Genomic DNA, 14,595 nt, shown 5'->3' on the forward strand with positions numbered 1-14,595 from the left:
GTCATAGTGCTGGACACATGACACCCTCGTTAACTGTCGATGCCGATGTAAACACGAATAGTTTTACTTTTGACCCCATAGATCAAAAAGGTTTCCTTTTGTTTTTCAAGCAGAAGTGTCGTGCATATTATCTTATCTTATCTTATATAATACAGACGTTACTTCAAAATGCCGGACCTCCAAATGTTTCCTACTTGACAGAGGCACCATGCCAAATAAAATGTCAATCTTTAAAAACTAGCTGTGTGTCCTTACAAATCTCAAATCTCCCGCAGCTCTTATCTTATCTTATAAAATACAGACGTTACTTCAAAAAGAATATGATAAGTCCTACCCGAGTCCCTAGGTCATTTTTATCATACATATTAATCAATTGCTTAAACTCTGCTAATTTTTTGTTTTTTCTGGCTGGCTCAGGCAACCCATTCCATGCTCTAATAGCACTTGGGAAGAAGGACTTTTTGTACAAATTTGTCCTAGCATAGGGAACGAGGAATGTGCCTTTATCTTTGTGTCTTTCTGAGTATTTTATTTGAGTTTGTTTTTTGTCTTTGAAGATTATGACTCAGTGCCCAAGATCACCCCCCCGGCCCCCGCCCCATCAGTGTCTTAGGTTTAACTTACAAATCTTTTTCTTTGACGACTGCCCATTGGAAATCTAGGCTAGTGAGAGCATCAAACGAGACAAGCGCTTTCCAGAATCCAGATTTTTTAGGAAATTCTGTGGATCAATATTTATATTCAAACTGTCATAAGTAAAAGTCAAACAGATGAAAGGGATGTAATCCAAACTATCATGCGTTTTAAGAAGCTTTAAAAAATCATCTTTAAATTGTAACTTTTATATATCATGAAGACAAGTTATTTTATAAAAGTGTATTTCAAGGTAGGCTTCTTTAGGGGGAGCTCGTAGAAAGGGTCGTGCAAAAATAGCAGGCTGGATAACATAAAAAATTAGACAGGCCTCTCTCTCAGCGCTTTTTTATTCGTGATTGTACGCACCGGTACGCACCTTTTTCAGTGTGGGGAAAAAATATTAAATTTCGCATACTTTAACAATTGTTATTAATTTATTAGTAGTTAAAAGTTAGACAATTCATCACTGAGTAAAAAAAGAAAAAGTTAAGTTTCCCTTTCAGACCATGCGATATATGGGGCAGATGATGTTAAGGACATCTGTTTCTATGGCCAACGGTTAACGAGCAGGGGTCATGTGGGCTGCACAACGACCAACCGCCTTTACTTTCCACAACTAAAGTCAGGTACCCATTAGAGTTGGGTGGACTCAGGGACGCCCTTAAAAATTCTGAAATTCAAAATCTCAGCCTTCACCGAGATTCGAACCCAGGACCTCAGGTTCGGAAGCCGAGCGCTTAACCACTCAGCCACCGCGCCCCCCCCCCCCCCATCACTGAGTACGGCCCCCCCCCCTTTTTTTTTTTTTATTTACAAAAAAAATGACTGCTCTCTCTTGATAACTAACAACAGCTGCTGACATGAAATAGTGAAGGCACTGGGTTATGCGAACTGTCGCTGCAACCCTACGATGAAAGTCAAGGGACAGGTAACCATGGTGATAATGATGAGTCAACCAACCAAGCAAGCAGCCATTCTTCAATTTGTTTTTAGAGCAGTGGTTCCAGCAGGTGGTGTAAAAGTTCAGGAAATCCCACGGATAATAGTCCTACGAGAATACTGAAACATTCAACATTTCCAAAAGCATTATATTTGAATGTACTTTGGCTGAGTGGTAGAGCGTTTGGGTTTCGAACTGAATTCCCAGGTTCGAGTCCTGGTGAAGAATGGATTTTTTTTATTTTTAGGGTACCTCTGAGTCCATCTCTAACGGGTGCCTGGCATAAGTCGGGGAAAAGTAAAGGCGTTAGGTACGTGTATATAGTTCGTCCATCGTGGTTCGATGATGACCACTTTGTCATCCAGGGGGCTGAGGGCTTTGCACTGGGGTTTTATGCCTCCTCATGTGGCTGGTGAGACCTTATGTGAGCCCGGAATGTTCGGCTGCACACTGGGCAGGTTATTCCAGCTGGAGCTAGTGTCGTTTGTCTTGCTTTTCTTTTCTGGCGTTTTTCTTCTACCTGCGTTGTTCTTTTTTCCTCAGGTACGTGTGCTGGCCACATGTCAACCTTATTAACCGTGGGCCATAAAAACAGATGACCTTTGCATGTCCTGCCCTATAGATTGTAAGGTCTGAAAGGGGAACATATTTGGTACGAAGGCTTTGTACTAGACATGTTGTCTCTTGACCAAATATGTCTATATAGCCTAAGTCCTAATTTAATAATATATAGTGTTTGTTTATTCTGTAAGGTCTGAAAGGGGAACATATTTGGTACGAAGGCTTTGTACTAGACATGTTGTCTCTTGACCAAATATGTCTATATAGCCTAAGCCCTAATTTAATAATATATAGTGTTTGTTTATTCTGTAAGGTCTGAAAGGGGAATATATTTGGTACGAAGGCTTTGTACTATGACATGTCTCTTGACCCAATATGTCTATATAGCCTAAGCAATAATTTAATAATATATAGTGTTTGTTTTATTCTGTGAGGCGGGAATTGAAAGGAGTGAAAAGAGGAATGTCTAAATGCACCAACCAATAGCCGGCACAGCTTTAGCCAAGTCCCATAATCCCGTGGTTGGCGTAGATCCAGTCAGGACCAGTGTGTAGCCGTCGTCAATGCTTAAATATGTTGTGACTTCTGCAAATGTAGCAGACTGGAGATAGACCTTGAGAAATATAAAAAGTCCAATATGCAGCAAACTAAAAACATGGAATGTAATATTAAACATATAAACCCACAGATCAAACTTTCTTTGTACTTATTTTCCTAAGTCTGCATTGAAATATCGCATCTTTTGTTTTTGTATTGGGGGCTGGGGAGGGGGACACTTACTTCCTCACTATTGGCCCAGACGCTGTGCAAGACGCCACTAAAATAGCCCACAGTTCGATTCCTCTTGGTACTTCTTTCCCATTCTACTCCAGTCCGGTTGAGTCCAGTCTTGAGCCAGACCCATTCAAACGTTGACTCGTGTGGTACAATGACATCAACTTGCCAGGTATGATTGTCTGAAAGAAGTAGAAAATGTTTCGTCTTTTTTTTTTCATTAAATGGATCAAAAATCTGGCAGGGACAGAAGAAGAACTAGCTGACTTGGTGATGCGCATTGACAGCCGCAGCATATGGCATGCAAGTCTATGCACAAGAAAAACAAATTATGACCAATAGCCAACAGGGCATTAAAAGGGACATCAGTATTGGAGGTGAAAAGCTGACTAGTGTTAGCAGCTTCAAATATCTTGGAGCTATTGTCTCAGACGAGGGAACGAAACCTGAACTACTGGCCCGAATAGCACAGTCCACAGCAGTCTTTTCTAAACTTAAAATAATAAATTTGGGCCCGGGGGATTTTTCTAATTTCCCCGCTCCCCCACTCTAGCTACGCCACTGAAAATGTAAATAAAGTTCATGATATCCATTTGTTAATTTAGCACAATTTGTATGATGCTAAGAGTTGGAAGGACACTTTTTAACGACTTCAAATCATTCATTTGCAATATTTTTTTTGAATCAGAAGATAAATGAATTTGAATAGTTTATGAAATGAGAATTGAATTTGAAACTTTAAAAAAAGGTTATGGAAAAAGAGACCCTCGTTAAACAACACACAACTATGAGTTTGTACCTTTATAGGTATTTTAATTGTGTTTACAGAACATGCAATGTTCAATGCAATCTTCAAATACAAAAACAGAATTTAATAAAATACTCTGAAAGACACAAAGATAAAGGCACATTCCTCGTCCCATATGCTAGGACAAATTTGTACAAATACTCCTTCTTCCCTAGTGCTATTAGAGCATGGAATGGGTTGCCTGAGCTAGCCAGGAAAACCAGTGACTTGGCAGAATTTAAGTCATTGGTTAATATGCATGACTAAATGCATGACGCGTAGGACGTAATCATCTTCTTTTTTGAAGTAACGTCTGTATTATATAAGATAAGATAAGATAAGTTTCTTTAAGTTCCTTCCTTTTTTTCGGGTTTCTCTATCTTCTATTCCATCCTCTTTCAACACACATTCATACCATTCCACATTCACACCATTCCACATTTGCACTACGCTGCGCATCGAGTGAAACATAATGCCATAAATTAAAGAAGCTGTTTTACATTTTGCGATCATAGACAAAAAAAAAATATGTCTATGGCAGTGATATTATAATTTCAAAGCTGTTTTGGTGGACTCGCAGAAGTCGTGATGAAAGTTACAGTAAAACTTACCCGCGGTAGGATGCGCTTCTAAAGCGTCGTAAATGTTCCAGGCGCCAAGTTCCGGAAGTGATCCCAGCAGAAACAGACGATGTCTGATACGGTTGAAGCTTGGACACCAAACTTTGAACTGAAGAACGATCTCAGTGGATTTTACCTTCATTTGATCTTCATAGATTTAATCTTTACTCCATCTTCAAGACATTAAATATAGAAAAATAAATATACAAAACTAAACTCTTCACATTTAAACTGAAATATGAATTCTACGCAATTATATCGTCGTCATAGTTATATATTATTGCTTTTATATAGCGCTGCTTTCATGCTTATAGCATGCTCAGAGCGCTTTTGGTCCAATCTCATTTGTGGACCAGTTGGGGGGGGGGGGGGGTATCTAGGAGTTGGTTTTCGGTGCTGCCTTTAGGCGTTCAGTAAACACAACTCTGCCCGAGTCGGGTGTCGAACCTCGAGCCCCCTTCTAGGTAGCCAAGCCAAGCCAAGTTCAAGCGCACTTGGCCTCTCGACCACGCTTCCCAAAAATTTCAGCTTTGAAAAGCCCAAAGCAGAGTACAAATAGCTTCGATTAGGTTTTGTATGAGCTCTTTAGTTTCTGAAGGTAACATTATTTTTTCTTTGTTTTTATTTCTAAGAATTTTGTTTTTCTTCGTTACTGCATCTATGTGTCTGAAGTCTTTCTTTTATTTTTACAAAGCTTATATCTTGTTGATGTCCAGGGGCTGAGCCGAAGGCTCTTCGAGCCCTAAGTTTGAAAAAAAACCTGTTTGGACGCCAAACAGTAATAAAAAAAACCTGTGAGAACACAGTTCTGTTTGAGAGAGACCCGAGTCAATGCCTATGTAAAGCATTGCTGTTTCCAATGCCTTTGGCCCCCGACGCATGCTTGGCTGCACATGGCCGAAGGCCGAGGGCACCGGGAGCCTCCGCCATTTTCCTTCGTTGTACCAAGCTAACTGTGCGGGACCCGCCATTTATGTAACGGGCCCTTAAGGAACAGCGCATGGATGTGGGACGTGTTCGTGGGGACTTTTTTACAACCCCGCCCGTGCAAGAGGTGGACTCTCGTCTACCCGTGGGCATCCCCACGGGAGTTATGTTTCGCCATTCATTTAGCCTAGCTACCCCCTCAAGTAGCCGTTTCCACGCAGGTGCCACGATGAGGCAGAACAGTGTACCCGGGCAAAGCTTATGTCAGCTTACTCTGTCGTCTGTGTGTCTGTCTGGCCAAATGTTTGTGTATTGTATTTCTCCGACATGACGTGTAGGACGTAATTATCTTCTTTTTTTTTTTTTGAAGTAACGTCTGTCTTATATAAGGTGACACCCAGTTTCGGATCAAGCTGAAATTTTGCATAATCATTTCTTTTATCTGACAATACAAGAATCAATATTAAAAAAAAAATTTGTGATAGTAAATTAGTTTATTTGGTATCTCAAACAAGGGAATGAAATAATACTGAAGTGGTGGTAGGCTATAAACTGAATTAGTCCCCTTTAGTGAAAACCACTAGCGGATCCAGAACTTTGAAGTGGGGGGGGGGGCGATTTTTTTTCAAACCCTAACCCTAACGCCCAGTAAACCCTAACCCTATGCATAAACGTGCGTACACACACACACACACACATATACATACATATATATATATATGTTTATATATATATATATATATGTTAGAATTATAAAAAAGCAGCATTTCTCAACCTTCAGCGAAAAACAAAACAACAGGGGCAGCGCTATAAGGTTCTCTTCTGGGGTTCTTGCTTTTTTCACTGCAGAAACGCATTCTCCTGACAAGTATAGCTCTTATTTATCAATGGATTTCGGGGCGAAGCCCCAACACCAAAAGCGTTTTCTTGCATTCTTCACTGCAGAAACGCATTCTCCTGACAAGTACAGCTCTTTATTCATCAATGGATTTCGGGGCGAAGCCCCGACGCCAAAAGCGTTTTCTTCTTTTTTCACTGCAGAAACGTATTCTCCTGACATCTACAGCTCATTATTCATCAATGGAGTTCGAAGCTCATTATTCATACTATTAAAAAAGGACCTTTTGAATAATGTTGTACTTGAAAATTATTTTAATATGAATTTATAGGCCCTTAATACATTGCAAATAAAACCGATTTGTTCCTTGAAAAGATACCCCACATATTTAGACTTTTGCTTTGGGGATCGCCGCCGAAAAAAAAATATTCAATAAATAGTATTCAATATGATTGAGTTGTAAATTGTGAATTATAGTCCCAAATTTATTTAACTAGAAAAATATCAGATTGAGTAAAGGTTGGTAAAAGGCGACTATGAAAACATTATTTGAGTTTATAACTCATCTCAATCATGGCTCTAATACTGAAAAATTTCGTTTGAATTCTAACTTTTCCAATGCAAAGTCTTACTTAAAATAATTATGATAAATTCATGTGAAATTAAATAAACTCTGTCTGGAAATGGGAGGAGCGGTAGAGTGAAAACGATTAATCCTCGCTCCTTTAATAATTTCTGCTAAAGATTGCATTTGGCATTAAAGAATAGGGGTTGGGCGACTCAATATAAGAATTTAATTTATAGTGTATATAAATTATGATGGGGGAAATGCGATTGCACGTATCGCCCTTCCCTCCTGGTACAACCCTTTTTCATTTAAATTTACTAATGATACTATTTGAGATTAGATTGTGGTATGACATAATATACAATGGGTCACATATCAATACGTAGTTTATATTATATAGATATTCAACTAATTTTGTTCACAAACTATGATTCTCCACAAAAATAGGACCGCCCCCCCCAGTATTCAGAGGTCTAGAGTGGGGAGGGCAGTACATGCAATCGCCCCCCCCCCACCCCACCGAATCGGCCAAAATACCAGAAAGGGAGCGACATAATATAAAATGTATATATTAATTCAACTAATTTTGTTCACAAACTATGATTTCTCCATAAAAACGGACCGCCCCCCCCCCCACTCAAAGGGTTAAGGTGGGAAGGGCAGAAGAGGTATTCGCCCCCCCCCCCCCCACCAATCGGCAAACAGGGAACGACATAATATAAAGATCGGTTAAAAAATCAATAACAAGTCTACACAATATAGATATTACATTGATTCTATTAGCAAGCTGTGATTTCTACAAATTAATTGGACCGCCCCCCCCACTCGAAAGTGTATGGGGGGGGGGGGGGGCGGGATTGATACCATCGCCCCCTCCCGACCCCACCAATCGGCCAACATACTAGAGGGGGGGGGCGAAATAATCTAAAAATAGGTTGAAATATAAATAATTTGTATTTATTTTTAACATAAGTAATAAATTCGTATACAAATTGTGTGAATTCTATAATAAAATTCGCCCGCCCCCCGGGGGGGGGGGAGTCGGCCGAGTGGGGGGGGCGATTGCCCCTACCGCCCCCCCCCCCCCCCTGGATCCGCCAGTGGTGAAAACAAACATGAAATAGAAACAAAATAACGGAGTATGCTACGCCGTGGGTCGACTAGTATATAATAATATATACCTGACTAGGCCTAGGACCCTACTTTTAACTTTAATTCAGATCTAATTGGTTAAGCGGCGTAAGCCTATTTAATCTAATCAGAGGTTTAATTCATTAATTAACATGCATGGCTAGATTGACACATGAAATGCGTATGACGTCATTATCTTCTAATAATATTATAAATATACGAAGAAGACGTTGTCACGTTCCTTCAGCATTGAGGATTAACACGTCTAGCCCAAAGCTCTTGCAGGACGGCTTGGAACAGGGTTCGAACCAGTGACCACCAAGACAACAGTGGGGAGCGCGTACCACACGACCAAGAAGCCATTCTTCTCGTAATCTAGCGTCTCCTGTTTATAATCTAGATATAGAATAGTTTCAATAGATTTAGATTTTAGATAAAGGCGGATACAGATCTAGATCGAGGTGCTTATTTCAACTCTGTTCAATAGACATGCAAGCCTAAATCTAAAAATAAAAACACAAACCAAAGAATAAAATGATCTAGTCTGTATTTCAGAAGAATGCTGGCACGTGTCTTGTAAAGGTATCATTTAAAATCGAACATGATCTGTAGAAATTGGCTAGCATGACGGTGGGTCTAAGTTTTTGTGATGTGTTTAGCACTAGTGATCTGTCCATTTCACATCGTGTGCAAATGTTAGTTGTGCACTTTCAGACAATTAAAAATGATGGCTAATCTTAGTAAAAATCAGTATTGTTGGGCGTCTTCAGCACTTCTTGCAACTTTAGGATGTCTGCCTGGTCGTGCGGTTTGCACGTTGGACTGTCGATGGTCCCGAGTTCAAACCCTGCCGGCTCCCATATCCCCCGTCGTCTTGCGGGAGGCTTGGACTAGAAAAAAAATTATCTTCAACTCTGAAGGAACATTTTAATTTTTTAGGGGCTTATTCCGGAAGAACATTTCCGCCTCTACATGTTACAAAATAGAGCAGTGAGATGTAGGCCCTATAACAAACGAATATTCCAGTTTGATTACAGTAACACCATTTGTAAAATCACTTAACTTAGAGACACTTCAGGACAGAAGAATAAAAAGTAAAGTAGCTTTAGTAGGCCTACATGAAACACTAGACCATAACTTACAAATAGAAAAACAAAACCTAATGAAAAACTCAGAAAGACATGTAGAGGTATACATTCCATAAACCATACGCTAGAAAAAATGTATACATGGGCTCCTTCGTCCCTAGTGCCATTAGAGGATGGAATGGGTTGCCTGAATCAGCCAGGAAAACCAACAAATTAGCAGAGTTAATGTCATTGATTAACATGCATGACTTGATTGGCACATGAAATGGGTAGGACGTAGTTATCTTCCCTTTTGAAGAAACGTCTGTAATAGCCTATATATAAGAAGACATAACGGAGGCACAAATCTTATCTTATCTTATATAATACAGACGTTACTTCAAAAAAGAAGATGATTACGTCCTATGTGGTGCATGCCTAGTCGTCAGAATAGAAGTCTACTTTCACAAGCCTACGTGTCATATGTATCGTCTCGTGGCTTCCACTGATCATTATCATTGCCCATATTATTCAAAGCAATGTCATTGTATTTTATTTTACTACTAGATCTAGGCGTTGAGAGATTTTCTTTCTGCGCATGCGTGATCTTTCGGTCTTGTGTCATGTAAAAATGTCTATATGACACTGGGTCCATGAAATAGTAGATATAGATATTTTTTTGTGTGTGAGTCTTAAGTTTGTTTTAGGGCTACTTTACATATTGTTGTAGCGGACTGAAAGGGTTTGTAACATAATAGTATTATATGTACATTTGCACACTAGCGCGTCAGTGCAACACCGCTTGTGTTTACGTAATAAATGGAGTTCCTAATATGTCTTCCCTCTTAAACACTAGTTTGTTATTTGTGTAATACGAATATTCTACATGGTGTCAGAATAAAACTTGAAAAGCTGTCCAGACAAAGGTTTTTATTAATCTAATAATGGCTTCTTTTTATTTTGAGCAACCAATCTTGAATTGGAATGCTAAAGATCTGTATCAAGAGTTTTTAAGGTTTCAACAGCAGGTGAGCTTTTGTTTCAAAGGACCGTTAGCTGGTGCCGATAGTAAACAAAAAGCCGGATGGCTGGGAATGTGGATAGGTCAACAAGGCCGTGAAGTTTACAAAACTCTAAATATTAATGATAGTGAAGAGGGAGATCCGCAATTGCTATTAAAGAAAATAGAAGACTACATAAGGCCAAGACAAAATAAAAGAGTGTCTAGATTTAGAGCACATCAGAGAAAGCAGGAAGAAGGAGAAAGTTTTGATAACTTTATTAAAGACCTAAAGCTTCTCATTATGGACTGTGAGTATGACAACCCAGACGATATGCTTATTGATTTGATCATTAGTGGAGTCATACACGAAAAGGTACAATTAAGACTACTTGATCAGGGACAGAAGTTGACCCTTAGCAAGGCTATTGAAATTGGACAACAATACGAGATGTCGCAAAGCCAAGTGAAAATGTTTAGGGGCCAAGAAGTTCTAGCAATCAAGAGACAGTCACACAATGTATTCAAGCAGAAGTCTAAAGAAAACTCAGCTAAATTATGTAGTAAATGCGGCAAGAACCACGAAAAGGGAAAATGTCCAGCAATAGGAACCACATGCAATTTCTGCAAAAAGAAAAACCACTGGTTTCAAATGTGCAGAAAAAGACGCAACGTCAATCTGGTAGAAGATGACAGTCACAGTGATGAAAATATTATACCTGTTAGCACTGCAAGTAGCCAGTATAGAAAGGGTAATATTGAGAACATCAATGTCGTCGAAGACAAGTGGACTGTAAAACTAGTCGTGCATGGCAAGACATTAATTTTTCGTATCGACACTGGTGCAAGATGTAACATTCTTGTCAAGTCAGAGTTTGAAAAGCTCAAAGACAAAGTAAAACTTGCTTATTCAGCAAAGTCGCTCAAGTCTTACTCTAATCATGTTATTAAGACTTTAGGAGCAGTAGTGCTACCTTTGAAAAATAATATCCGAGAGGTGAAAGCAAGATTTGAGGTAGTAGACATTAGCCAAGAGAACATTTTGAGTGGTGACACAGCAGAATGTTTAGGACTACTACAACGGATAGACAGCATAGAATCCAAGGCAGAAGACGAGTTACAAAGAGAGTTCCCTGAAATGCTTAAAACAACTGGAACACTGCCAGGAGAATACAAGATTCAGTTACAGGAAAATGCTAAAGGAGTTATCCATCCACCACGTCGCTTAGCAGCATCTCTACGCAATAAAGTTGAAGAAAAACTTAAAGAAATGCAAGCTGCTGGATTTATTACTCCAGTACATGAACCTACTGAATGGGTTAGCTCCATGGTTGTTTCGTTCAGGAATGACAAAGTGAGAATATGTATTGATCCAAAAGATCTCAATAAAGCAATCAGACGGGAACATCACCCGATGAAAACTATTGAAGATGTGATCACTAATATTCCGGATTCGAATATATTCTCAGTTCTCGATGCCAAGTCAGGGTTTATGCAAATAAAGCTTGAAAGAGAATCTTCATTTCTCACAACTTTCAACACACCTCTGGGAAGATATAGATGGTTACGATTACCTTTTGGTATTAAATCAGCGCCAGAAATTTACCAAAGAATTATGGATGAAATGCTTCAAGGAATTGAAGGAGCATATGTCATCATAGACGACATTCTAGTAGCTGGTAGAGATGTTGAGCATCATGATCACATTTTGAAACAAGTCATGCAAAGAGCAACGGAGTACAATCTAAAGCTGAACTATGATAAGTGCAAGATAAGGCAAAACAGAGTACCTTATATGGGTCATATCTTGTCAGAGAAAGGTTTAGAACCAGATCCAGCAAAGATAAAGGCAATTATTGACATGCCAGCTCCTCAAGACAAAGATGGAATCAGAAGATTTCTAGGTTTAATTCAGTACCTAGCAAAATTTATTCCTAATCTAAGTCAAGCAGATGCTCCAATACGAAAGCTTCTAAAAGATGATGTAGAATTTCAATGGAATCATGAACAAAACAAGAGTTTTAAAGAATTGAAACATCTTTGTACAAACCCTCCAGTTTTGTCATATTATGATGTCAACAAGAACGTAGAGATAGAATGTGATGCAAGTAAAGATGGACTGGGAGCAGTATTACTCCAGGAAGGCCGTATAATTGCATACGCATCAAGAGCTCTCACAGATACAGAAATAAGATATGCTCAGATTGAGAAGGAAATGCTCTCAATTGTGTATAGTACTAGCAAATTTCACTGCTACATATTTGGTAAGGAAGTAACAGTTTATAATGATCACAAACCTCTGGCGCAAATCTTCAAGAAACCTCTATTGTCAGCACCAATGAGAATACAGAAGATGCTAATAAGACTACAGTGGTATGATCTGAAAGTCTGTTATAGAAAAGGCAAGGAAATGTTTATCTCCGATACACTTTCTCGTGCACATCTACCAAATACTGATACACAGACATGTGAATTTACAGATGATTCAGTGCATATGGTCTCTGTAAGTGATTCGAAATACAGTGAAATTAAAGACTGTACAAGCAAGGAACTTTCAATGCTTCTGGAAGTAATTATGACTGGTTGGCCAGACACAAGAAGCGAGACTCCAATTGAAGTCAGACCATATTGGGATTCAAGAGACCAATTATCAACTTCTGATGGTATTATATACAAAGGTCTGAGAATAGTCATGCCACCAAGCTTACATAAATACATGCTAAATCTGATTCACAAGTCTCACTTAGGAATAGTCAAGTGTAAGCAGCGAGCCAGACAAGTCATGTATTGGACAGGCATGAATGCAGACATTGAAGTGACAGTTAGGGATTGTAGCAGGTGTGCTGAACATCAGAATCAAAATGTGTCAGAACCGCTAATGCCTACCAAGACACCAGACCTTCCATACAGCATGGTTGGGTGTGATCTGTTTAACTTTGAGGGTAAAAAGTATGTGCTTCTAGTTGACTACTTCTCAAAGTTTATTGATGTCAAAGAACTGTCACAGGAAACTACATCAGATATCATCGAAGCAATGAAGAGTATATTCGCATGCCATGGAATACCTAGAAGGTTAAGGTCAGATAGCGGGCCACAGTTCTCTTCAAGGGAATTCCTGAACTTCTGTAAATCATACGGAATAGAGCATGAAATGTCGAGTCCTCATTTTCAGAGTTCTAATGGCGAGGCTGAAAGAGCTATTCAAACAGTGAAGAAACTGTGGAAGAAAAGCGAAGACAAATCTCTGTCGCTATTAGACTACAGAACTACTCCACTGAGTAATATTAATTTGTCGCCAGCACAATTACTCATGGGACGCCGACCCAGAAACTTGTTACCTTCGAGCGAGGAAATACTCACACCTAAGACACCAGATCTCAAGGTAGTGAAGAAACACTTTGAGTCCGAGAAACAGTCTCAGAAACATTATTATGATAAGAGGAAGGGAGTTAAGAGTCATAATCCACTACAAGACGGAACGGCAGTCAGAATGCAACTTAATTCTAAGTGGAAACCAGGAACAGTAGTTTCGAAGCATTCTAAGCCTAGATCATATAATGTCAAAAGTGGAAATAAGGTCTACAGAAGAAACAGAAAACACATCAGAAAGTCTTCTGAGAAAGCAAACAGATTTGACAACAATTATGACTTTCCAGATGACATCTCAGAACAACCAGAACCACTAGATCTAGAGAGTCCAAGATTACAAACTACACTAGATGTTGAGCCGCCACTACACACTGCTTCTTCTAACACCGCTAGACCACATGAACCTTACGTAACACGCTCAGGCAGAATAGTTAACAAACCCAAGAGACTTGATTTGTGAATTGGCTTTTTGGTTGACTAGTTTGTTAGTTATTCTGATAAATAGATTTTCTGAATTAAAGAAGAGAGATGTAACATAATAGTATTATATGTACATTTGCACACTAGCGCGTCAGTGCAACACCGCTTGTGTTTACGTAATAAATGGAGTTCCTAATATGTCTTCCCTCTTAAACACTAGTTTGTTATTTGTGTAATACGAATATTCTACAGGGTTAATCTGTGTGCGGCCTACTGATACATACCACTCAGGCCAATCACACAGGTCAACGGCTGTCGATAGACAAGGGACAGTACTGCTAATAACCGCAAGTATGACCTGTGATGTGGTCATGTGATCGAGAACCTTCACGGACTAGCGACAGTGTGTAACAATAGACAGTTGAGTCCAGGACAGCAAAGCAGTAAGGACTTGTGGTACATTTGAGTTCTCGAAAATGTAGCTGTACGAGCTAGAGAGACTAGTAATGTTTAGTTAGGCAGTTCTGTTAAGTACAAGAAAGCATTTGAATTTGATGTAGCCAATTGTGTTGAATTGGCTGTCGATGTATTTGTAATTAAACCGCCACTTTGTTACTTGAAGCTCTCGTTGTCAAGTTCTTGTCTTAGATGCGCTGTTGTGTTGTGAAGTAGTGTTTGCAGAATGCATGGTAGAGAAGATCGTAACAATATGTTACTTTTCCCGTTAGTATCCATGGAACATTTATGCCAAGTTTTATCAAGATTGGTCAAACGGTTTTGATTGTTATTCTGGACACACATACGCCTTACGTTCTTCTTTACATTATCTTTCAAATCTTATCTTTTAATTCTCTTCATAAAGCTTATCTCCCCTTAGCTAAGAAATCTTATTTTCTACACAAGACTTATTTCCCTTAACTTACTGCGTTTTTTCTTTATTCTACATTATAACAAAAC

The 14,595-nt window shown here is 39.2% G+C and overlaps 1 protein-coding gene across 2 annotated transcripts in view; it reads right to left on the reverse strand.

Annotated features, from left to right (window-relative positions):
- LOC106074916 (uncharacterized) overlaps positions 1-8,434 on the reverse strand; it is a 30,437-nt gene extending 22,003 nt beyond the window's left edge. For both annotated transcript variants that reach the window (XM_056044903.1, XM_056044902.1), the window contains exons 1-5: positions 8,306-8,434; positions 4,310-4,491; positions 2,918-3,093; positions 2,618-2,750; positions 625-721 (exon numbers count right to left, since the gene is read on the reverse strand). In XM_056044903.1, the coding sequence (XP_055900878.1) occupies positions 625-721; positions 2,618-2,750; positions 2,918-3,093; positions 4,310-4,460 (557 nt within the window). In that variant the 5' untranslated portion in view covers positions 4,461-4,491; positions 8,306-8,434. The remainder of the gene's footprint in view (positions 1-624; positions 722-2,617; positions 2,751-2,917; positions 3,094-4,309; positions 4,492-8,305) is intronic.
- Between the last annotated feature and the right edge of the window lie 6,161 nt (positions 8,435-14,595).

The sequence above is a fragment of the Biomphalaria glabrata genome, chromosome 10 (genome assembly GCF_947242115.1).
Source record: "Biomphalaria glabrata chromosome 10, xgBioGlab47.1, whole genome shotgun sequence".
Taxonomy (NCBI): domain Eukaryota; kingdom Metazoa; phylum Mollusca; class Gastropoda; family Planorbidae; genus Biomphalaria; species Biomphalaria glabrata.